The following is a 26,793-nucleotide window of genomic DNA, read 5'->3' as shown; positions in this document are numbered from 1 at the left end:
TGTCATTACATTTGCTCAATGTGTTCCACTTTTAGCTCTTTGTAATAGCTCCCGTGCATACTGCAGACATGAACACAATTACAGTTAGATAGTCAGGCATAAAATTGCAAATCCACGTACATTGTAGGCTAGAGACTTCCAGTGTGTTGAAAATCAGGACGTACCCAGGAAGCCTGGAGATATAGAGTCCCTTCACTTGCGTTGTGCGCTGCTAGTATAAAAGCCAGAGAAAATACTTATACTAGCATACATCTTATTTTTATTTATTTTCTTCTGTGCAGGTCTGAGAGCGAGATTTCAGCATTTGGCTTATTCCAGCTCAGCCATTGTGAATTTTTTCTAGTCATTTTCATTGCATGTTGGTATGACAAGTAAATCATTCTAGTGAATAATACTGTAATGCCCCAGGCGTTAGTTTGGCTCTTACGCGGAAGATCAACATCTATTCTGTACTTCTGGGTCCTTCTCAATTCCGTATGTCCTTGAGCTGCTAATCCAGAAGTGTAACAATTTCAGTGCTGGAAAGAACTTTTAAAGAAATGAAAAGATATAAAGACATTACATAAGCTGCTCTAAAGAGGTTCCTAAATCAGTTAAGTTTCATTTTGGATTCCGGTATCTTTGGAATTGGGTATGGTATCCCAATTGCTGCTGGGATACCGCTGGTCAGAATTCTGCATACATTTCTAACCCCTACCCTACCCTCCTCGGTGCCTAACCCTTACACCCCCCTCCAGTGCCTAAACGTAACCTCCCCCTCTCCACACCCTAAACCTATCACCCCCTCCACGGTGCCTAAACTTAACCTCCTCCTCTAGTGCCTAAACCTAACTTCCCCCTTCCCGCACCCTAATCCTAACACTTCTACCCGATGCCTAACCATAACCCTCCCCCTAATGCCTAACCCCGCTACCTAACCCTAACCTCACCCTAACACCCCAATACGTACGTTCGGGATGCCGGCGGTCGGGAAGCTGGTGCTGGGATCCCGACCTGTCGGGATTTCAGCGCCGGTATTCAGACCGTCCGCATCCCACACGCCAGGATGCCGACTACATCCCGTTTTGAAGACCATGTTGCATTAACGTCTTCCCAGCCACAGAAGTCACAGAGTGGATGCAATTTTACTGACCTTGTTGGATACAATGCGACCCAGATATAAGACAGAAAAAAAGTGGCATATCATTATACAAAGGCGTATTATTGACCTATCTTGCAGTGGCGAGCCAAACTGGTGATTTCCAATCATACTTGGCAACCCTTGGGACCCCTTGTTCAGGAGACCCTGGAGGGGAGATACAAGTAGCAAGGGCAGGGGGCATGGCAATTTTGTGTCATCATGGCCACGCCCCATGTGGTCGAATGCTATGAATTACAGTATCACACAGCAGGGGGGCGGAGCCATGGTAATGCAGTTCACATTTAACACATCAACAAGCCCCCACCCACTTTACTAGGGTAGTGTATGGGTATTTGTGTGTGTGTGGGGGGGGTCTGTGATGCTCTCCAGGGATATCTTCACAAAATGTGTGAGACTCCCTAATATTCTGGGAGACTAGGCAAGTGTGCATCTAATATTTATTTATTACCAGTCACTTATATAGCGCACACCTCTTCCGCAGTGCTTTACAACAGCTGTAATAATTCACAGTAGGGATAAATTACTCCTACTACACAAGATTACACAGAGCACACTGAAATGATGACATCAGAAAACAGTGATGATAAGCAGTGACATCATAAGTCACCATTTATACACATATTGGGGCCAATGTGGAGTTTACGTATACCGGCTTGCGGAACGTTATTTTGGATGTTTTCGCACTGCACATGCTCTGGAACTGTACAGATTCAATTACGGTTGATATCGCTGAGCCTAACGCATTTCAGTCTCATCAGTACTTGCGACTGAAGGGGGGTGACTGTGCTGTGATGGGGGATCCTGTGATAGCGTGCCAATTAAATTTTGCAGAGCTGAACGAAAGCGTAAATATGCCTGTTTTCACCTACTATTGGCCGGGTGCAAATGTGCACAGACGATGACGATAGGTAGCAAACAGTGAGTACAGATTGGGGATGGGCGCAGTGCACGGCGTCTGCAAGTCTTCATATGGACGATTATACACATTTATTTCCATGCCGGCAATGGAGTTAGGCTGCGGGGGGGGTTAGGTTTAGGCTGCAGGGGGAGGGTTAGGGAAAGGCTGCAGGGGGGAGGGTTTGGAATAGGCTGCGGGGGGAGGGTTAGGTTGCAGGGAGGGAGGGTTAGGGATAGGCTGCGGGGGGAGGGTTAGCAGGGCCGAAACTAGGAGTTTTGTCACCCGGGGCAAGGCAGTAATTTGGCACGCCTTCCCCCATTATGCCACATACAGTATTGCCCCTTACCCCAATATACAATACACAGTAATGCCCCTTATACATAATACCATATGCAGTAATGCCCCTTATAGATAATGCCACACACAGTAATGCCACTTATACATAATGTCAGAGACAATAATGCCCCTTATACATTATGCCACACAGAGTATTGCCCCTTATACATTATGCCACACACAGTAATGCCCCTTATACATTATGCCACACATAGTAATGCCCTTTATACATCTGCCACACACAGTAATGCCCCTCACACCATTATGGCATGGTTGATTCTATTTCCCCTCATCATGGCACACACACAGTAATGCCACTGACACAATCATGGCCCCCCACCTTGCAGCCACTCACCTGGTGCCCCTCCTTCCACAGCAGCCCAGCAGGTGTTGATTTGAAGTCGCACGCCTTCCCCACAACCAGCCGCCCACAGTCCTTCTTGAGAGCAACACAGCGCCCGCCGCCGTCATTCTAATGTGGCGCCGGTCGCAAGCAACTCGGAGCTCTCAAACAGGCAGCCGCTGACGCTGGTATCCCAACCCTGTCGGGATGCTAACCGCCGAGATCCAGAGCGCCGGCATCCGGTACCCAACCCATTTGTACATATATTTGCAATTACACTTGTGTATTATATAAATAGAAAACTTTGCGCTTGATATATATTGAAGGTCATATTTAGTAATTTTAATGCACTCCCTGATGCTTCCACCTCCAGAATAGCTAATGGTACTGAAGTCTATTTCATGGATCAGGCACATCACAGTTGCAGCACAGATCCTCAGCTGGAAGAGTATTATATGAAAAACACGCAGGAGATTACGATATGCAGCGCTGGAGCTCCAGTCCTGCCAAATGTGGTTGGTGAACCCATGTAACATTTGAACTTAGATAGCAACTTACAAAATAACAACTCAATAATCCTATGTTATCTGCCTCAGCGTTTTTCCCTTCCTTTGTGTTGTGTCTCTGCCAAGATGTTTATCACTAAAAGAAAGCACACTCAATCTCTCAGCCACATATTTTGTGGGCTGCAATGTGCTACTGCTGGGGGCTCTGCAAGAGGGCTCTTCCGAGTTCCTGCTTTATAGCATATTGGGGCAGATGTACTAAGCTCTGGGAAGTGATAAATGACCAGCCACTCAGCTCCCAACTGTCATGTTACAGGCTGTGTTTGAAAAATGACAGTTGGGAGCTGAGTGGCTGGTCGTTTATCACTCTGCACTTTATTACTTCCCAAAGCTATATACATCTGCCCCATTGCCAGTTATACTACTCAAACAATGCTACGCGTGCTCCTATAGGTCCGGGGCCATTTCTGACATTTTTATTGATCTATAGCTGGCCATAGAATGCACAATTAATGCAGACGACCCAGCGAATGGATGAGGGCAGGAGCGATGACCAATAATCGAAGCGCCTCCATACGCTGCAAGATATACCGTATGGAGGCCACCTCCTTCCACGGCATAGAATGGGCTGAACGATGGTCGGGACGTTTATTGTTCATGTCCATACATTAAATGATAATCATTCAGAGCAGTCTTGTTATAGGCTGATTTGAATGTTGGCTTGCTTAAGTCTTGGGACCACCTCTCCCAAACATCCATACTTTCAAAACAAAACTCAATCTGAAATAAAATTGTTGTGATAAGGATCTTTACTTTGGAGCATATTATCAACAGGCAAAGAGCCCTATTGCTAATCTCATCACCATAAATTCCGTTTATTATCACGTCGCCCAGTAATAAAAAAAAAAGGCAACAGCATTGATATCATAGGCGACAAAAAATTGCCTGGCGAAGGCTTCCTCATATGTTGCATGAGAAAGCCAGGGCGACACCTCATCTGTCTATTTGGCAATAACAGATAAAAATAATAAAGCTTTTTTAGTTCAATAAAATTAAATATATACGGTGTAATGGTTAGCGTTACTGCCTCACAGCACTGAGGTCGTCGGTTCGATTCCCACCACGGCCATACCTGTGCGGAGTTTGTATATTCTCCCTGTGCTTGCGTGGGTTTCCTCCGGGTACTCCGGTTTCCTCCCACACTCCAAAAATATACTGGTAGGTTAATTGGCTCCCAACACAAAAAAAAAAAAAATTAACCCTAGTGTGTATGTGTGTGCGCATGTGATAGGGAATATAGATTGTAAGCTCCACTGGGGCAGGGATGTGAATGGTAAGATATTCTCTGTAAAGCGCTGCGGAATATGTGTGCGCTATATAAATAACTGGTAATAATAATATATATATATTTTATTTTTTATTATTATTTTTTTTAAATGTTTAAAAATATATTCAGTATGTTTTTTTAGACTTTGGGGTCAATCCAATTAGGTGTGAATTGTGAGTAGCGAGTTTGTTTCTTGAAACTCGCAGACTTCGCATCAAAGCGCGCTCCCGAGAGTTCTCCAATCCAATTAAAAATGCCTATTCGCACTACTCGCAGCGGAGGGGTGCGAATTGTCTACCAAATGAGATTTGAGAGAAGTGCATGAAAAAGTGGGGAGACCACCCAGGACCCTCAAAAATTGATAATTTCTTTAGCAGGACCGTATAGAAGGATGTTTGTGGGCATTAGGAAGGTACTGTAGGTTTTTAAATGGTGTCAAATGGCTGATTTGTTTTTGTTTGTTTTTAAAAAAAAAAACTGATTAAAAAAACCTTAATCTCAAACGAATTAAACGAAAAAAATAAAAAAGTAGGAAAAAAAGGTGATTTTTGGGGTACTTTGAGGACACCTTGAAAAAAACCTAAAAAAAAAAAATTATTAAAAACAATTATTTTTGTTCTATTTATTATTTACCATTATGTTTTCCTCTTTTTATATGCTATGTTACTGCTCTGACGAATACAAGAAATTAAAAAATATATATATTTTTCAATTAAAAAATTATTGTAATTAAGGGGGTCATTCAGACCCACTCGCGAGCGGCAGTACGCTCGCAAGTGGGTCGATGGTCCCCACTGCGCATGACGGAGGGAGCTCCGTCGCGCGCATGCGCGAGACCCGGCGAGCGAAGGACTTTCCATCGCTCCGGCTCTCGCACCAAAGGGGGCGTGCTGTCGATGTTGATTGACAGCACGCCCCCTTTGGTGGGCGTTCCGGGGGCGTGCCTGCCAGACGGAGGCGTTCCTATGGGAACGCCTACCGTCTGAGGCCGGCCCCACTGACATCACTAGTGATGTCAGTGGGAGTGATTTTGGCTCTGATAGAGCCAAAATCACTCCTGGCCTTGCGGTTGAGAAACCCGACCACAGGGTTTCACTCGCAAGTCCGATGGTCGCGATGGTCAAGACCATCGTGACCATCTTGTTGGACGCTCGTATATGCTGTGGGTGGTGACCCACAGCTATACGAGCGTTCAGGAGGATGCTCCATTTTAATGGAGGTGGGCCCTGATTCAGAGCGAGCGCTCTGGTCAGAGCGTCCGGCTCTGAATCAGGGCCTAAATTTGTAGTGCCTAAACTAACGGAAATAAAAAAGTTGATTTTGGGGTAATTTGTAGAATTTTTTTTTAACCCCCCAAAATTACATGTAATTATTGGACTAATTAAGCTAACTGGAAACTTCCAATTGCCTAATTAGTCATTAGGGGGGGTGCCCAATGGGTTCAGCACAGTGTCCCGACATTTCAACCTTAAAATAAAGATTTTTCTTTCCATCTCTCACCCTCAGGGAGGTGCGAATGGAAAGATATGAATTCAGTCTGACTGATTCAGTGCGAGTTTCTAATTGGATTGCAAAATAAATTTGCTATGCGAATTCAAAGAGAAAATAGCAACTCGCACCTAATTGGATTGACCCCTATATTTCCTATTAGTGGAACTGAATCCCAAATATGAGAATTCAATTACACTTGTGTACAGTTGTTGCCAAGATTCACAGACATTCTGGTATAGTAGACAAGCATGAGTTCAGAGTGCACAGAATTCCTGCACTGTAGCCATGCTCTCTGTGTCTTCTGGAGCACTCTAACTTAGTCGGCCAAGCACGAATAGCTGAAGTAGTGGAGTAAGTTCATCCCAGACGCCCGGAGGCAAGTTATAATTTGGTGCGCCCCCCGTCACAGCTGCTGACACTGTAATGTAGCAATTCACATGCAGACAGGCAATAGCCAGCAGCTGATGGTCTGACATGGAGCTCTCCACTAGTGTATGGTGGCTTCTCAGGTGTCGGGAAGGGATGCCATGTATTGGGCGGCCGTGACCATACACTCACGAGTACATAGTTACAGCCCTAGTGGAGTGAATATGTTGTGGACAATGGAGGAGGTGCCCTTTCACAGCTGGAGCCCGACGGCAGGCGCATCCATTGTCTCCCATAGTTCTGCCACTGAGCTGAAGACAAGCTCCCTCTTGCTGTGGGGTAAGAGACAGTGTTACCCAAACAAGGCTACTCTCTAAAGTTTTAAACACATAAGGCTTGAGCAGGCGCCTGGATGCCTTCCCCTTCTGTCATCTCCAACTGAAATGCTGCCCCACCCACCTGCTTCTTACCTTGCACAGGTTACATTCTCTATTGGTTTATGCCCACAAAATGCCAGTGTTGTGTCTTTGAGACAGATGCACAAGTCCATCATCAGAGACATGAGATGCAAGCAATGACAAAGTTGTACAAAATGCACCCGAAGTTTACATTAAGATAACAAAGGTAAAACAGAAACAAATACAAGGACAGACAAAGGGGTTGACAAGCAGGACAGAAGGAAGGGTAGTCACTAGGGGATGAAGGGGGTGGGGGGGTTATTGGTCTCCAGCTGACAAGTAACCCCTCAGTCACGAAGGCACATTACGAAAAAGGCTTAAACCATAAAGGTCTTATACTTGGAGACAGACGTACTTTACACTGAGTTCATGATCAATTTGGAACACGTTTTAAACATTTTAGCAAGATTCTGCAATTTTATAGCAATTTATATAACATTGTACATGCACTGCTCCATTCTTGGAATTAATTCCTTCATATGCTGTCGGCTTTCTGCTGTGCTTATTTTCAAAGATTTCTTAATAAGTATTGACATACTGTTATTTTACTGTGTGTAGGAAATGAAAGGTGGAAGGTTTATCGCTACGTAGCTTATATTCCCTGTAAGAGATTACCGAATGGAACAAATTATGTCAGCAACCAAAGACTTACTACTGTGCTGCCTCACAAAGGAGTTCAAAGCTACTTATGCAATCTTATATATACTTTATAATTTATGCCCCCTGGTTACCAGAAAAGTAAGGGTTCCCCACCACAGTACCCCACCATTACCTTAGCATTGACCCCCTGTGTGGACACCAGTGGCGGATCTAGGGGCTGGGGCTATAAGGGCGATCGCCCCCCATACACAAATCCAGAAACCCCCTCTGGCTATTGACACTGTCAGTGTCTGCAAGTGAAGCTGCGCAAGCCTGCAGCGCTAGCGATGTCAAACAAATCGCCGCTGCTGGCGATTCTGCTCTGTTTCTGGGCTACCGGCCCAGCATAGTGTCTTGCGGGTCCCCCTCCCCTGTCTCCTCCCCCGTGACGTCACAGTTCATTCACCGCGGCCGGCTTCCAGAGCCACACACAGACACAGAGCATCTCTCTGTGCCCTGTGGGTCGCTCTGGATGCTGGTCGCGGTGACATCATCACACACGCGGCACGCCGGCTCCGCTTGTGTTTCAGCCAGGGAGGGAGAACGAAGAAGAAGGATGTGTGCGCCCGGACACTCCAAGTGCAAGCCAGCCTGAACATCATGAAGAGCGGTAAGTAGTACTGCACAGGGGAGGGGGCACAGAATAAGAGGCATTACTGGGGGCATTTGGAGACCACTGCATAGGAGCACTACTGGGGGTGCTATATAGGGGCACAGTATAAGGGGCACTACTGTCTGGGGCACTGCATTAGGGGAGCTCCTGGGGGTATTGTATAAGGGGCACTGCGTAAGAGCACTACTGAGGGTACTATATAAGGGCACTACTGGGGGCACAACATAAGGGGCACTGCATAATTGGAGCTCCTGGGGGGATTTTATAAGGGCCACTACTCGGGGCACTGCATAAGAGCACTACTGGGGGTACTGTATAAGGGGCACTACTGGGGGCACTGTATATGGGCACTACATAAGGGGCGCTACTGGGGGTACTGCATAAGGGGCACTACTGTTAATGAATATTCTGTTTGTTTTATTTTTTCAAAATTTGTTGAAAATGGGAGGGGCAGAGCCTTAAGAGGGAGGAGCAATGAATGGAGAGGGGAGGAGTCCATGTTAATTCTTAAACCGCCCCCCCTAAAAGTAAGGTCTGGATCCGCCACTGATAGACACCTATGTAGACCGGCAGTGACTTCTCCACACAGCGGAGGCTACCATTTTGTGGGTTCAACCAATGTAACGTATCATGTCACTAGGTACCAGAGCCTCAAAAATGTTAATCACGCCTCATGAATATTGGTCAGGCATTATCCCAGTGATGTCACTAATTCCTCGATGGAAAGCATAGAGACTCGCCCACTATAAGTGTCCTATTTAGCCAACTGAAATGTTGGGACCAGACTAGTGCAGTTCCTGCATCTGCAACTGACTTTCAAATTTACTAGTTGTCCCAAATTTCTTTGCCGTCTTTTAATTATAACCGTGGCTATGTACTTTCATATAAATAACAGTTTGTGCTCAGCCACTCTGAAGTATCAAAATTTGTACAATTTATTCTCTGTGCCCATTGTCGGCAACTTCTACAACATTTAAATATCACAGAAAACTCAAGATTAATATTAAAATATGCTTATATGTGTTTGAGGAATTCTTAGCAGAGCGGTGAATGATTTATGACTACTTAAGCTGGATAGGGTATGGGTATAATTCACGTGGGACATTTTAGAGAAACATAAATCTGCCAAGTGTTGATGCAATTAAAATATAGAATTTTTCCACATCATTCTGCTCGAAAAAAAATTCTTTGGCAATGTCACATTTCCTGAGTGAAATTACTAACTATAGGTAACACAGTATAATGTGCCGCTTTTTAATATAATCAGTATTATTTTTTTTCGCCTTAAACAATATTGCTGTCTAGTCTATCAATCTTCATGTCGTAGTGCAGTGGTTCCCAAACTGTGTGCCTAGGCACCCTGGGGTGCCTCGGGACACTTGCAGGGGTGCCTCAGGTTGGTGGTCTAACACAAAATCAAATTATTTGTGGTCAATGTAATGTAAATATGTGGACAAACAGAAGCACAAACCTGTCCACCACCACATAACTGACCCTAAAGAGGACAGATAAGCACAATTTTACTTTACTACAGTTTTTACCTGAATTTCTCAACAACAAACATTTGGCTTAGGGGTGCCGTGAAAAAAATGCTGATACTCTAGGGCGCCGTGATTCAAAAAAGTTTGGGAACCACTGTCGTAGTGATATCATTGGTTTCCGGTGGATGGTTAGGCTGCATTGTCAAAAATAATGGTCCAGTGTGCAAAATGGTGGCTTCCGACCAGGCTTTATTTTACGATGTGTAAAATAGCCAAACACACTGCTGCAGTATCGATGTGTTTACATTTGCAATTAGTCGAGAGAAGAAGTTAGACGGCGTGACGGTGTTTCTTGCAAAGTACAAAGGGCCTGATTCAGCATGGATCGATATTGCGGATCGGAGCTGCAACTACGCACGCAGGTCTGTTGCGCAATATGCTGATAACTGCAATCATAAAGCTGTTATAGGGACGCCCAAATCCAGCATAGAGACGCCCTCTACCGCTTTCGCACATCCGTAATACATTGCAATCCTGCTTATACATCGGGAACATCGAGTAACATCGGCCCCTCACGCACCATTACAACAGGTCTGACCTTACTCAGGAATTGCTAACCCCGCAATTTATGCACGCCCATGCAACATCGCTCAAACGGACAGGCACGCCTGCGTTTCTCTGACCACTCCCCCAAATGCTGATGCGTCCCTCTTAGATGACTTTGTATATGCGTAGATGAATGCAGAGCGATCGCGATGCTAATTCGCTCACTGCGATGCCTGCGCAGTACGCAACAATCGGCCGTCTGCGTACACTATCGCAATAGCGATCCAAGCTGAATCGGGCCCAAAGTCGTTTCACCTGGTTTAAGAAGTAGTGCAAAAGTCTATAAGATGTCATTTTGCGGAACAAGTTTACTGAGATAAAATCAGTGGTTGCAGATGGTGCATTGAAGGGGGAATTATTTATTTTGCAGATAGACGCAGACAGAGGCAGATGTATGAAGCTCTGGAAAGTGATAAAGTGCAGAGTGATAAACGACCAACCAATCAGCTCACAACTGTCATGTTACAGGCTGTGTTTGAAAAATGACAGGTGGGAGCGGATTGGTTGGTCGTTTATCACTCTGCACTTTATCACTTCCCAGAGCTTCATACATCTGCCCCATTGTCATTTCCATTCAACAACCCCTCATTTCTGCAGCATCTTTGAGCTAGCAGAGTCGGCTCTTATACTTGGGATGCATGTTGTAGCCCCCCTTTAGGTGATGACTATTTTAATCCATAAATTGGGGCTAAACCCAAACAATATTTTATGAGAAACATTGAAAAGTTTAATTTAGTGAAACAAGTGGTACATTAGTACATAGGTAGAGAGGGTAACTTGTGTTTGGTGAACGACATGTAGTTTAAACCTATCAGCCTGTCAGACAAAAAATATTTTTAATTCTGTAAATTTTAAATAGAATAGTGTCATTTGAAGAACAAGATCCAGGTGACCCAAATAAGTCTGCATCAAGTAGGGGCTCCTGCGGGATATTGCTTCAAAGCAACATAAACTGTAATTGTTATTTAACTCAGACTTACACATGTATAGCCAGAATTATTTAAAAATGCCCTAGGGGGAACAGTAGACCCAAAGCCAGTATAACAATAGAACCACAGATTAACCTACGTAGTCATTTAAGGTACCAGGGTTTAGAAGCTGCCAAGCCATTCTGTGGGCATAAACGAATAGTCATGTGAGTGACATCACCGAGGTGCCTCATACCTCAGAGGTCCCTTGTTAATTTAAGATAAAATATACTTACAGTGATGGCAGCCGGCCTCCCCATTCAGCTGGGACCAGCCTGGGCAGCACTTATTGACAGTCTGATACTCTCGGCTGTACACCTTACGGTATGTCGTGTAGTATAACGTTCTGTAAGACAGTAATAAATAAACATGGAAAATTAAAATAATAATAAAATAAAATCTAAAAAAGGTACATTTCATAAATTAGTGCGATTTGCCTCTTTAGGAAAACGACTTCCCTTTCTGTTCTACAAGACCCTCTCTATCTATGCGATGGTTGTAATGGCTTTCTCTTCTGTCTGGACACACCGACTCATGTGATATAATTCAAGTTTGTAGGACTATTTTTTTCTGCATCTAGCGTGTAGGTGATAGTGCAAATAGACAGTGCTGGTATTAACCTCAGGGTTCTCCCTGGCTTCCTGGGTGAGTAAAGAATGTGGATGACTTTAGACCAAGGCACAGTAACTTGTCAGGGACCATATAACTATTTTAGCTTCCCTAATATGTTATTGACACAGCGTTTGCTTCTACAGAATCCCATAAATATGAATTAATCTAGGCTGTCTGTTCACAGCACACATTTTCTGTACTTATCTTAAAATAGGGACAAATTTTGCCAGAGTCAACCATCCCAAACCACACCCGGATTTGTCCTTGCCACACCCATTAGAGTGATGTGCTAGTCGCTAGGGGGCCTATTAATTATTATTTGTGGGATATTATGTGTGGGATATCCCCCGAAAACCCCTTTTGTAGCCTATATCACTATCACTAAAAAGTGATGCACACATGCGCAGTCAGCTTCGTATTCCAGAGGTTTTCCCCGGTAGCTAACGCCATCTTAAGATGCAGTTAGCCATTGTAGACTATAGGCTACACTTCGCAAAAGTACCCGGTAGAGGATAATTTAGAATCCCTCTCCGGGACTCACCACTAACGCATGTACAAGCGTAGTGATCCAGTAGCTCCAGGGAACTCAAAGTAAAGTGTTACTTTCACTATCGGAGTCCCTGACCATAAATCTGAAGAACAATACATTCAGGCAGTACTTAATTTCTTATTGCCGCGAATAGCGCCGCTAAGAAATTATAATTATTGGGTGAAAAACCCGATAAATAATAAAACGGGCCCCTATGTCGTGCAAAAAATCAGCAATTGTTTTAAAACTGAGGTCTCTATGCCAAAGGTTCAAGAGCAACAAAGTGTTTTCTTAACCCTACAGCGGTGGATTAAAAGAGATTTTTTTTTTTTAATATCTTTATTTTTGAATCAATGAATGGTGCAGCAAGATATAACAATCAGAATATCAAATTACATATAACATTAAGACGAGAAGTGTAACATGTAATACAAAAAAACAAATAAAAAAACGATAACAAAACCCAACAACAAATATTAGCATAGGGTCGTCAACTATACCAATTTACATTATGATATGAATATTGAGAAACAAATTAGTCCAATAGATAAGGGTAATCTTATAGCATGGAATGTACATAATGAACATAACAATCAAATAACACCATCGTCCCAATATATAATCAGATGAACTGATCAAAACAAATAAAGAGAAAAAAAATAAAACAAATTGTGCCCGCCCTCTCTCCCCCGACCCCATAGCAATAGCTGAAAAATGGACAATGGGTGGATCACCCTCTAACATGCGTGTCATATGATTAAAGATATTTTGTAGGAGGTAGTGAAGATAAGAAGAAGCCACTAAGGGGTCTATTCATCATTGGGGGCCATATAGCCTCAGGATAGCGCGGAACTCTAGCTGCACACCTACTACACTCCCAAGACACTCCCACAAGGCGGATCTCTTGCGTGCATCTGCAAAGTTGCCGTCCCAAAAAAACGCCCATTCTATTGACGGAGAAATCCCGGCAAGATCCGTTCAACTCAGAATAACCCAGAGATACGCCAGATAGCACAGACTCACTACTGCGCACGTGCAGTTTGCGCAAATTTGCTATTTGTGGCTGTATACGGAAGCTGCGTGTGATTTAGAATCAGGGCTGTTATCTGTATCTGTGTATTACACTACAGATTGTCAGCCAGAAGGGATGCTCTTCATCTGGGAGTCCCTCCTAGGGATTTAGCAGCTATTCTCCTGGTCAGTTTCACTCAGTAGTGAACCTGGACTGATAAAACTATTCCCCTGTTGCAGATCTTACTGGGAGGATTGCCTAACTGTGTTGCCCAAGGACACGCTCTACAACATGGTCATCCTCTTTTGCCAGCTGCTTGGTTGCTATGGTCGTCTCTTCTTGATCCCTGCCTGCCCTGACCTTTTGCCTGGTTCTTTACTATTTGCTATATATCTGCCTGCCCTCACTTTTTTACCTGAACCTCGCTATTCCCGGAATTTAGCCTTGTTGAGCCCTAGTACCTGGATCCGAGCTATCCTGTCAATTGCCACCTGCCTCTACCCTTGGCACAGATCCTGACCATCCTTGATTAGCTGGTGTTCATGCATGGGGCATAGTAGTTTGGTTTAGTTCAGGGGCACCTGAGTTACACTTATATTACATTGTCCTAATGACTTTCTTTGTGTTATATTTTTATTAGAGATGAGCGGTTCGGTTAGCCAATATGATTTGGTTTTCAGATCCGGGGTGGGATCGCATTCGGGACGCGATGCATCCTGTCAATCTTTGCATGCATGCGCTGATTACGCTGGTATGCCTGAAAAAAAACGGTAAGAGCTGTCCTTTGCGAATGAGGCACTTCTGGATCTACCAATTAGAAGTCCCTCATGGGGGACTCGAATAGAAGCGCATAGGCTTCTATGGATTAATGCCATCAGAAAATGGCGTTAACCCACTGCATCCAAGCCCCGGAATGCGTTTGGTGCATATGAGAAATGCACTTTAAGTCCCTTCCGTCAAAATAGGCTATTTTACCTCTGTTAAGTTCGGGGGCAGGATGCAGCAACGTGAGAAATGCGGCCAACCCTCTCATTTCCAGGGGTTGACCGCATTTCTCACGGGGCTGCTTCCCGCCCCCGAACTTAGGTGAGACAATATGGCCTATTTTGAACGTACAGGAAAAATAAAATAAGCATACTCTGGATGTCTTCCACAATTTCCAAGCTTTGTCAAACCCATCCTCCAGGACACCTACTTTCAGCTTCATTACCCAGAAGCACTCTGAGCAATATTTCATAGTACAAAGAGAAAGACACAGTCATTTGTTCCGTCCTGTATTCAGAGGAGTTTTCACAAACTAATACGCAGCCTCATTGCTTTACAATTTAGTTCAGCTTCGACTTAATGATCGGGGTCAAGTGCATCAATGTTAGCTGAAACTGCAGCCATGAATTCATATAACCGCTTTTTCAACTGTCAAATGCTATCTACAGTTGTCAATGGGGAGATAGCCGAAATCCAAACAAATGGTCGGTTGCTAGGACACATGTATTTAAACACAACGCCACCTGCCTTTCCTTCATTGACTGCTCTATCTGAGATATTAAAACACAGAAAGGACATAACACGCACTTCAGCTATCACCACATACCAGTTCTAACAGATTGGGACCTCTCTCAAGCTGACACTTTGAGACCCATAACAATCTCTAGGGCTTTCTGTAAGTGCGGTAAAATGTTCATTGGATTAGAAAATACAGGGACCTGTCTCGACACAGGTTTGAAATAAGTTGAGGAGTCATTTAATAGACTTTGGACGGAGACCCGCAATTATTTTTTGAGAATTAGCAGGCCTGAGTAATGAGGATCTGGCATCGCTTCACACATCAGTAACTTACTGCAAGCAAATTCATAAATCAGTGCTATAAGTGGCTTAGTGGCGTTGGCTGTAAATTCAGACAGTGTAAGGCGACACACTGCCGATGAGAGTAAGATAGATTGTGTGGTCTCTGAACGACTTAATATAAGGAAAATAGGAAACGTTAAGGTAATCTTACTTGCAGAAATAGATTCTTTAGGAAAGGGGTCCTAAAATAAATTTTGTAGCATATCGAATATATCCAGTACGTGATTAATGAAATACAACGGTTTTGTTTTATTTACTTATGTAATATTTTATTTTATTATTGTGCTTTTTTGGTGATTCATTTCCATAGTTCATGTAAGCTATTGACAGTTTATTTTTATTTTTTTAAATTAAATTTAGATTCATTTTACCGGCAGTATTTGTAACATGTCAACCTTGATGTCGTTAAAAACACATTTAGGAAGAGGAGGAACTATTAGTAATAATTTGTTCAATTACCAAATGTTTTACTCTTTCAGTTTATGGTAATCTGGTCCATGGTGTTTGTCTCTTGAAAAAGCTGCCCTAAATATAGTTATCTTGAAGATGTGGGACTTGAGTCTACTGAACAAGTTGGTCAGAGCTAGCGGGTTCTTACAGGGTAGTTATGGCAGGAGATGAACGCAGTGATGGGAATGCTGAATAGCAGCACCGGAAGTTACGGTTCAGGAACATCCACAGGCCAAGGTCAGCATCAGGAATGGACATCAGGAATTAAAGGGTAATTCAGAAGCAATGTCAGGTAACGGTCGCTTGAGCTGCTGCAGCCGATGGTAGCAGGTAAGTCACCACTGGACCACACGGGACAATATGTTGACATTCTAACATGTCACCATTTCATAAGTAACACAAAATAGTGGTTGCTCATATCAACTTAATGACTTTTCACAGGTACTTGTAGAAGGAGGGGTTTACTCTGAACTACAGAAAAAAAAAAAAAAAGTTTCCCTCCAGCACACGGCAAAAAAAAACAGCAGAAAGGCTTGAATACTACATGATAATAGAAATTCAGAGGTCTTTGTTACATATATTTGCAAATATATGGTTAAGCGCCGGGCATCAAGGCTCCTCTAAACGGGCGTCCCTAATGATACATAATAATTGGACCCACTCTGGGTCATAATTGCATGATAACATGATAACAGCACATACATAAATATATTTAAGCTGAGAGCCAACTCACCTAGGAGGTACCTCAGAAACCTCCAAATAGCACTACAGCAGGGCCAAAACTAAGATTTTTGTCACCCGCGGTAAGGCCATGATTTGGTACCCTCCCCCCCCTCGGGTGTCTCTGACGTGCAGCCCCGCCCCCTGTTGAGCACATTTTGGAGACGGTGGTGGGGCTGTGTGTCATGTCCCCCGCTGAAATGGGGACAGTTGGGAGTTAAGCTATATATGCTATATATATATATATATATATATATATATATATAAAATCTCCAATGTGTGGTCCAACTCTCCCGAATCGCCAATAACTGGAACGGGTGCCCGTGCTATAAGTGCACATACTGTAGAGGAATCCAAGGGCACAGCACTCCAAGTAACTTAATTAAAGCAACAAGGCTGTTGTTTTAGTTGCTTTAAATAAATTACTTTGAATGGAGTGCCTATATAGAAACAAACACAGACGTGTCTGACCATTTAAACGCGTTTCATGGGCGTGCATATAATTAGGCGTTGCAATCACTTTAGCAGGACAAGAGATCACTGCGTGTCAGAAGAGCTGCTGAGTCTGCGGCTGGTCAGATCTGCCGCAGGTAAAGCGTGGCTGCTTGCTGTGCATCGATGGTACCAATGTTTACGCTGTTGTACGTCGTCCTACGGATATGAGAAGACAGCAGTGGGCGTCCCCATGCAGCAGCAGTCTCCTCTCTCTCCCTGCATGATGTGCTGCTGTGACTGCGCTGCTATACGATGGGCAGCGATAGTGACCAGGTTCCTGGATCAGCCCCTTGCAGAGAGGGGCGGGACGATCACAAAGATACACGCAGCTCGGCGCAGTTCCGTGCGTAACTCTGCAGGGGTCACAGCGTCTTCAATAGTCTATTATAGCAGCTTTCCCGTTAAAAACCTTTACATGTATTCACTGCACTTCTGGCCCAAAAGGCATTTGGATTAATTGTATTCTACAGAGTGCTGGAAACAATTAGTTGACTGTTTGCTATTAATAAGCAAGTGAGTGACCACAGCTGAAACGCTACTTTCAGCTTTTGAAGTCCTGGCAAAGTACTCTGACCATGCTATTTGATGCCTTTGTTCGTCGGGTAGGCACTTTGAATAACCATGCCCTACTGTACTTCTTTTCATTGCACTAGCGTGTACATTACTCCCGATAATTGCTGAAAATTACAGCTTAAAGTAAGTTCACTGAACCTCACACCAGCCGTCCTGAATTGTGTGAGATCTCTGCAAGGAATTCCTCCCCCATTTGAGAAGCAGAAAGAGTGCTCTGCCCTTAATGTCACCTTTGTGTTCCTCTCAGGCTGAATTCACTCCATCATGAATGAGATATATAAGGGAGAGGATCTGCATTCCCTTATAGAGTAGGGGTGGGCAATTAGCGGCCCCCCAGATGCTTACACAATGTCATGGCTTCACACAGCCAGGTTACCTGTGACATGTGTGGGTCTGACAGGGTGAATGACACTCAGACACATAGGGTCAGATGTACTAAGCTCTGGAAAGTGATAAATTGGAGAGTGATAAACTACCAACCAATCAGCTCCTGTAATTTTTCAAACACAGCCTGTAAGATGACAGTTAGGAGCTGAGTGGCTGGTAGTTTATCACTTTCAAATATATAACTTTCCAGAGCTTAGTACATCTGCCATTATGTGTCACTCAGTTCCCCCGCAATATGGCTATTAATATTGCATAAATCAGTGTACTACTCTAACACTGTCACGGCCAGGGTTTCTCGGCATGGTAGTCACCGGATATTACCTGTGAGGTCGTTATGGTGGGGGGTCTCTGGCAGCGGTGCTGGTGTTTGGCAAGGGGCATTGGCTGCGCGTGGTTCTGTGCGGGCACATTGTCACTAGGCCTGGTGAAGTCTGGCGGTGTTTCCGTTCCGTTGGCATGGGCACCGCCATCTTGCCTGCGGCTATCTGATTCCGGCTGTCCAATCCTGGTAGGTCATTTGCTCATTCCAGCCAGTCACAGCGCAGTACTGAGTATTTAGGAAGGTCCAGAGCCTTCCTTCCTTTGCCAGTGCAACGTGTTTCTCAGCTGCGGCTGAGAGAGAGTACCTGTGCCTTACCTGCCTGTCTGTTACACTACTAGCCTGAACTTTGCCTGCTCCAACCTGCTGGACTTACCCTGCACATACCTTTTCAGCTGCCTGAGTACCTGAACCTGCTGTTTCCCTGCACCTTGCCTCCCTTCACTCCCAGCTGGACTTCATTATCTCAGCCTGCACTCGTTACAGCTCATCATTCCTGCATTCAGTTACAGCTCAGCATATTTGTTTAGTGGACTGTTCCTGCCTGTCACTATCTGGACATTTCCCATTAACCCCCACTACAGTTATCAAGTGCACTTTAGTGCTATACCTGGACTTTTTATTTGCCATTCCCATGTCTTCTAAGTCACTTATTAAAAACTCCACTTTTTCATTTAAGTCTGCTCCTGTGTCTGCTCCTATCACCACCCCGGGTCCACAACAAATTCAGAACCTCACAAACACAACTGCTCAGCCAGGTCCGGATTAAGGTTTGTGGGACCCCAAGGCATCTAACATGTGGGGGGGGGGGTGGGCCCTGACAAACTGTCGAAATGATATACTGGTGATGCAGCTTTCCGAAAGCAGATAATTAGCGATGGGCAGGGTTTTTTCTTTTTTTTCGCAGAGCAGAAAAATAGCATGGTAAATAGCAGCAGCACTTCATAGTGTAACAGATAGGCAGCGAAACAAAATGATAGTTACAGCCGACCACCAATAAACAGGGGTGTAAAAAGCCGGCCCGTGTGGAAGGGGCGTGGCCTAGTCGTGGGAGGTGTGGCCACATCTCCTTAGGGCAGAGGTTCCCAAAGTCCGCCATTAGGGGAAATATCCTTTTTGCAGTGCCTTCAAGCAGGCTCCCACTGCAGCCCAGCTCACATCGGTGTGTCCTGGGCTGCTGTGAGGTAAGAGGGAGGGGGGGCGGCATCGAACACAGGCCCCTGCCAGGCCCCTCCAGCAAGCCCGGGTAATTAGTACCCACACTCCCCCTCTTGGCACCCCTGCCAATGAAGATCCCACTGTTAATGCTGGGTATACACTTAAATGACAGATCGGTCAGCAATGCATACTGGTCCACCGTCCAGTGTTGGCAGTCCCTGTAGCCAGTGTACGAGCAGTCGGCAGGTCGCCTGTACACACAGGCAAGCACACCGATATATATCTGCAAGATATATCGGCATCGGCTGTGCTGCAGAACTGACCTGTACACACCCATCGATGCAATCACGATATATATCGTTCGTCGATCGAACAAACAATATATTGACAAGTGTGTACCCAGCTTAAGTAGTGCCCTGAGTAGCTGATGTCCACCCAGCAGATGGGGTTTGGCTTCCGAATGGATTTACAACTATCTCCAAGTGCTCGACCTCCTACAAACCTCTTTGAAGCACGCTAACTCTTGGGAAAGATGTTCTGGGACTGGGCGCACAATTTGGCCCACAAGATTGATTAGGAGAAACTTTCTAGACTATAACTGTGCAGAGAAGTGGGCCGTAATTGCTCTCTCATTGCGTGTACAGAACTGAATGAGTATATAATGTATATATTCACCCTTACGCAGAGTTATACACCCCTATCCATATGCTTGGTTTGATAGTCATCATCATCAATAGAGTAGACTTGCACCAGCCTAGAGTTGGTGTAAAAGATACGCCTGGATGTGTGTTCACGCTTATGCCCAACTTTGCACAACCTGCTTATTCTGCCAACACGCCCTCACTGAACTTAGCCTACATGAGAACGCTCACCAGCAGAGATGTGACTGAAAATGCACGCATCCCTGCACCGCCAGTACCTGCGTCCGCTTGCTTCTGGAGCGCGTGCAGTGTGAAAACATGCGAGATGCGCTCTGCAAACGGGTGCATTCAACTCAGCATAAGCCCCAATGAATGACGCCTTTATCTATCAGCCCCATGGCAGCAGAGACTTTTGAATAAATTCTGAAATCTCAGCAGATCACACTATGCCTAGGAGATGAAGCTTTATATGCTGCACCCCTCTTGCGGTACACAATCGCAGACGGGAGGCAGTTATTAGACCGGCGGACTGAATGCCGTTGTTCTAAATACCAATGCCTAAAGCCCGACACGGATTTAAGATAGGCGTCAAAATACCAACGCCTATCTTAATCTTAATCCCGACGCTGGAAGACAGGCAGAAGTCCGGCGCGTCTTAACTGTTAGCCGCTTTTGGTTAGACTTAGGGTTAGGCACCCCCCGGGGAGGGTAAGGGTTAGGCTAGGGGAAGATGAAGTTAGGGTTAGGCGTCACTGGGAGGAGGTTAGGGTTAGGCACACCCTCCGGGAGGGTTAGGTCTAGGCTGCGGGAATGGGGGGTTCGGGTTAGGTACCCCTAGGGGGGATTTAGGGTTAGGCACCACCCCGGGAGTTTTAGGGTTAGGCACCACCCCGGGAGTTTTAGGGTTAGGCACCACCCTGGGAGTTTTAGGGTTAGGCACCACCAAGGGAGGGTTAGAGTTAGGGGGGGCGAGAGGGGAGGGTTAGAATACTTACCAGCCCCAGTCGGGATATCCTCCTGTCGGGCTAAACAGCTGCCGGTATTTCAATCCCATTCCTGGCAGACTACTGGGACAGATGGGGTAATACCTGGCCTCTAATCACTGGGAAACCGAAATCTTCCCCGGTGCAATGGCCCTAGGATGTATATTAACAGAGCGAGGTCAGTTCGCCATTTACTGTAAGTCAATCAGTTAGTTGGTCAGTTGGCCAATTAGGCTGGGGGCTGCTTTTGCGGTCGGAAATTGAGGGACCATGGCGGATATTGGAGATTATTGTGTAAAACATAGTTGTTTAAAAAGAGCAAGGCTGACTCTAGGTCCTGGGGCGAACCAGCCTGTGAGAGGTCCCTTTTAAAAGAACTAAAAAATGAATGCACCCCATTGTGGTTGGAGAAGTAACTGGGAATAATTAACATTTTCAAAATGCCTTCCAGGAGATACCGGATATCATGCAGGTGGGAGGTGCGAGGAGAGTGGCGTGGTGAATGACATCATGGCGCCCCGCCCTCTGCTGCTCGATGCCATGATGCACAGCATCGCCTGGAGCCATAATGTATTGTCTACTTTGAATTCCGTAATTGAGCCACGTTGGAAATTAGCGGGCCCAGGAAGCCGGCCTATACTCTCAGTAGCCAATGAGAGCTCAGCAAAATCTGTGAGTGTTCCGGTCCTTCCAGGAGAATAAGCAAGAATGTATATACTGTACTAATAAGATTGTATACAGCAAACTGCTGAATGGCCCTTCCTCATCCAACCATGATCTTTGTGTTGCATTCTGGGAGTTCTAGTGCGCACTCTCTTGTTCCTCAACTATCAAATTAGTGAGGTCTTCTTAGACACCCTCTCCATCACCATTACCAGATAATCAGCTCTCGTCTGTGCCATTTTCAAAGCTTGGCATAAGGCAAATCTCCAGACACAAAAGGGTAACTAAATGTGACATCTGATTGGATAGTTGCTGCAGCCAATCAGAATTGACATCCAATACAAACCTTCTCTGCCCATGATAGTGCCTGACTCTCCAAGTATGTTAAACATGTAAGCTGAAACTTGTGCCTGACCTGCCAACGGCATTGACTGTACGATAACCATGGGGGTCCCAGAGGAGAGCCCCCAACTGATATGCTACATAAGTTGTGCCCTAACTAAAGAGTTGCGGTAACTCCCAAACCAACAGTTCATCTGATTTGTAAAACAAATGTTACAACTAGACTTCTATCATTGGTCAAACATGAAATACAAGTTTGCATATATACCAGAGGCTCGTCTTGATCCTCTACCTGCAGTCTCGCTCAGCGCCTCTGAAGACCTATTTGATGAAATCTCTTTATCTTGGCATCTGTACAAGCTGCTCTTAGTGTTTATCAGTCTCAATTTCATGTTCTAGTTTAATGATTTTTTTTTTCTTCCATGTGATGAGACGGCACAACGTGGAATAAAGCAATCAGCCTGTGAGTCTCGTACCAGGCAGGGGGAAAGCCATAGACAAACATTTCAAATAAAAATGTACTCTGCGCTTTTTTTTTCTTAAAGACATACTTCTGGTCTTAGCGTGTGTGCGGAACACGAGTGCAAACAATTTTGGCATGTTAAATAATATACAGAGGGTATTTGTATATAATAGCAACACATATTTCACATTTTATGTGTTATAAAAACAAACACAAAATTACAGGTTGCCTAATCCCTGACATTCTTTAGTGAGGGAATGTCTGATAATTGCTCTGCATTGCCCAACGTACCTGCTACCGGGTGCTCTTTACAGTTTAAACGTTTTTATGCAGCGTTTATAAAAACATCTTAGGGGGGAGAGAATTCAATTATGATTCACATATACACCTGCTGGCACCAGGATTATTGTTCGGTTATTGTGTTTCCTTTATAGCCTGGCCTGGGCAGTGTTGGGGCTCTTCCAGGTGGCTCAGCTGCGGCCCGGGCATGACCTTTAAGTCAGCAACGCAGCGGTGTGACGTCATAGGTCACGTCGCCGCACGTCTGCCCTGCTCGTCAGGCAGGCTGCGCTGGTGAGGAGTTAGGGGATAGAAGATAAGACATGGGGGCTGGGGGCAGCAGAAGGTGATGGTGCCCCTGGAGACAGAGGAAGGTGAAGGGGGCAGAGGAAGATGAAGGGGGCTGTGGGCAGAGGAAGGTGATGGGGCTGGGGGCAGAAGGAGATAGGTGCTAGGGGCAGAAGGTGACAAGGGCTGGGGGCAGAGTAAGGTGATGGTGCCTGGGGACGGAGGAAGGTGAAGGGGGCAGAGGAAGGGGGCTGTAGGCAGAGGAAGGTTAAGGGGGCAGAGGAAAATGAAAGTGATGGGGCAGAGGAAGGGGATGGGGACAGGGGCAGAAGGTGACTGGTTCTGGGGGCAGAGGAAGGTGATGGTGCCTGGGGATGGTGGAAGGTGAAGGGGCAGAGGAATATGAAGGGGGCTGTAGGCAGAGGAAAGTGATGGGGCTGGGGCAGAAGGAGACAGGTGCTGGGGGCAGAAGGAGACAGGTGCTGGGGCAGTGGAAGGTGATGGTATCCCTGGGGACGGAGGAAGTTGAAGGTGGCAGAGGAAGGTGATGGGGGCTGGGGGCAGAGAAAGGTGCTGGGGATGGAGGAAGTTGAAGGTGGCAGAGGAAGGTGATGGGGCTGGGGGCAGAGGAAGGTGATATGGGCTGGGGGCAGAGGAAGGTGATGGGGGCTGGGGGCAGAGGAAGGTGATGGGGGGTGGGGGCAGAGAAAGGTGATGGGGCTGGGGGTAGAGAAAGGTGATGGGGATGGAGGAAGGTGAAGGTGGCAGAGGAAGGTGATGGGGGCTGGGGGCAGAGAAAGGTGATGGGGCTGGGGGCAGAGAAAGGTGATGGGGCTTCTGGGCTGAGAATGGTGATGAGAGGCTGACTATGAGGAAGATGATGAGTACTGTGGATGGCTGGCTGCAGACATCATCCCTCCTACCCCTGAGGCATCCACAGCACTGTTATCAAGAAGACCTTGCAAGAGACAGTAGACAAGAGCTGCAGCTGCATCATCAGTGACAGAGAGACAGTGCGGTAAGTCATAGTGTATTATTACTCTATATAAAGGTTGGCATATCTTTAATTTAACATTCTCATGCTTCACATATCACACATGCAAGGGCGGGATGTGCAGGATCGGGAGTGGTGGTGAGAAGGTGGTGCACCCAGAGACACCAATTTACCGGGCCCCGAGATTTCTGTTGCCAGCCCTGGGGCCACCAGCACCTGCATGCAGCCACAACAGCTCTTGAGGAACAGCGCCGATGTCATATTTAATCAGGCACCGCTCGCGAGCCAATAGGAACTCACGGACCAGTAAGCACTGCTGATTGGCCGCTGGTCCATGAGTTCCAATTGGCTCGCAACCGGCGCCTTATTAAAAATGACATCGGCGCTGTTTCCCCGTGGCTGCGGCTGCATACAGGTGCTGGTGACCCGATACCAAATTCAAAAGGGCACACAAGAATAGAGGCTGGAGGAAGGACACAAGGGAGAGGGTAGATGCTCCCAGCGGGACACAGGGAGAGTTGCTGGAGGGGCCTGGGGGTGGCATAATAGCCTAGGTAAGGGGCAATACTGTAAGTGGCATTACTGTAGGTATAATGTGTTATAAGGGGCATTACTATGTGAGGCATAATGTATAAGGGGCACTACTACTGTGGGGCATAATATATAAGGGCACTACTACTGCGTGGCATCATGTGTTATAAGGGGCACTACAACTGTGTGGCATAATGTTTATGAAGTACAACTGTGGCATAACGTGAATGGGGGGGTCCTTAAAAATTTTGCTGTGGAGCCCACAAAGTTCTAGTTACGCCCCTGCGCAGACCCGTACTGCGCATGTGCAGTGTCGGGTATGTGCATTCAGTCACGAGTGGTTTCGCCTAACAAGGAGAAAATAAAAACATTAAGGGCCTAATTCAGACCCACTCGGGAGCGCTGAGCGCTCGCAAGCGGGTCGATGTTGACCCAGTGCGCATGCGCGAGACCCGGTTAGCGCATCCGTCGTGCGCATGCGTGAGACCCGGATAGCGACGGGCAAGCCGTCGCTCCGGGTCTCGCTACAAAGGAGGCGTGCTGTCGATGGTGAGTGACAGCACGCCCCCTTTGTTGGGCATGCCGGGGGCGTGGCTTGCCAGACGGAGGCGTTCCCATGGGAGCGCCTACCGTCTGGGGCCGGCCCCACTAACCTCACAAGTGATGTCAGTGGGAGTGCTCTCGGCTCTGATAGAGCCGAAAGCACTCTCGGGCTTGCGGCAACGAGACCCTACCACAAGGGTCTCGTCGCAACCATCTTCCTGGCCGCTTGCTATAGCTGTGGGTGGTCACCCACAGCTATACGACGGCCAGGAGGCCGCTCTAAAAATTAAGAAGGACGGCCCCGATTCAGAGCGAGCGCTCTGTCAGAGCGTCCGGCTCTGAATCAGGGCCTAAGGACCTCATTCAGAGTCGGTCGTTGCAGCCGCATGGTCGTACGCCACCGATGTTCGCTAAACTGCGCATGCTTGCGCAAACTAGCTGCTACGATCAGAAATTTCTCTCTCCTTGAACGCAGCCAGGTCGGTAGTTTGAGTGACAGAATGAGGCGTTTGTGGGTGGTAACAGGGGAAGGTGCTTGAAAACGGGGGAGTGGAGATCCGAACGCAGGCGTGCCTAATTATGCGAAAACAGCGTTTTATGGGAGTGCATATGGTTTATGGGAGTGCACAATTAACAAAGTAGCGTCATGGCACACGTGACATGGGTGGTTTGTACACTGACCTGATCGTAGTGCTTAAGAGAGGGTATGGTCAACCTTAAGCTCTACGACCAGTTCCGATGGTTCCCGATGGTCTCGATTAATCCTTATATGGCCGGATATGACGTGTAATGCGTACGAGAAGGGGGCGTATTTTTTGTCTTACGGCCGCATCCTCCCCTTGGTCGGCCAGCTAACGATCCGATCTTAAGGGCTCAATTTGCGAGTGCATCATTTGCATATCTGGCCCCTTTTCCCTTACGACCGTGCGGCCGCAACGACCGACTCTGAATGAGGTCCTAAATTCCTTCCATACATAAAAATAATTGTATAACCGTATCTCGTGACACCTCACTGTGCTTCAGAGCCGAGAACAGTGATTGGACGGGGCATCAGTGCTCTTGACACAAATAGTATCACAAGCACTGTGGTTCAGAATCCCAAAACTGGCTATCGGTAATCTCCAAGGGGTATTTCGCAAATAATCAAAGTAACAGATACCGGGCCCTGGGCTCTGGTAATTTATATTTTTTCTTGGAATCTGAAAAGTAACACAATATATGGATGTTCACGCCTTGATAAGAGATTACATTTTTATTCACCTGTTTATGCATCTATTGCATCTGTGTGATTTGAAATTAAAAGATACGTTAAAGTGTGAGAGAGAGATTAAATATCTGATGAAGAGTAACACTTCCTATGAATCCAGGATGTTTAAAAAATACTATTAATTTGATTGAATTCCCATATAATGTCACTATGCTAGGGGGGGTGGAATATACAAGCCAGCCTCCTGGATACTTTTAATTGAAATTATCCTCCCCTTAGCTGTTTTCATGTAAATAAATGAACCTATATATATTCTGTGACTACCAAACTTCATAGAGACACCAAGTATTGGGCCTTATTTATCAACGAGCGATATTCTTGTTATCTCTCGACGAGCGATATTCTTGTTATCTCTCGACGAGCGATATTCTTGTTATCTCTCGACGAGCGATATTCTTGTTATCTCTCGTTACTAATCTTAAATGGTGCTCCAACCAATCAGCTCCTCACTGTCATTTCTCGAACACAAGGATTAACGCCAGAGAAATTAATTACCCTACTTTGGGTACATTACCGCCTTCCCCGT

The 26,793-nt window shown here is 45.9% G+C and overlaps 1 protein-coding gene across 2 annotated transcripts in view; it reads right to left on the bottom strand.

Moving 5' to 3' along the window:
- The window catches only part of MEGF6 (multiple EGF like domains 6), a 433,964-nt gene that overhangs the window by 364,937 nt on the left and 42,234 nt on the right, over positions 1–26,793 (bottom strand). For both annotated transcript variants that reach the window (XM_088452600.1, XM_088452601.1), the window contains exon 3: positions 11,410–11,519. In XM_088452600.1, coding sequence (XP_088308726.1) covers positions 11,410–11,519 — 110 coding nt within the window. The remainder of the gene's footprint in view (positions 1–11,409; positions 11,520–26,793) is intronic.

Source organism: Taudactylus pleione, unplaced genomic scaffold (assembly GCF_031769625.1).
Source record: "Taudactylus pleione unplaced genomic scaffold, aTauple2 ptg000554l, whole genome shotgun sequence".
Classification (NCBI taxonomy): Eukaryota; Metazoa; Chordata; class Amphibia; order Anura; family Myobatrachidae; genus Taudactylus; species Taudactylus pleione.
Note: the sequence above shows the minus strand (reverse complement) of the source record. Positions and strands in the feature narration are given on the sequence as shown.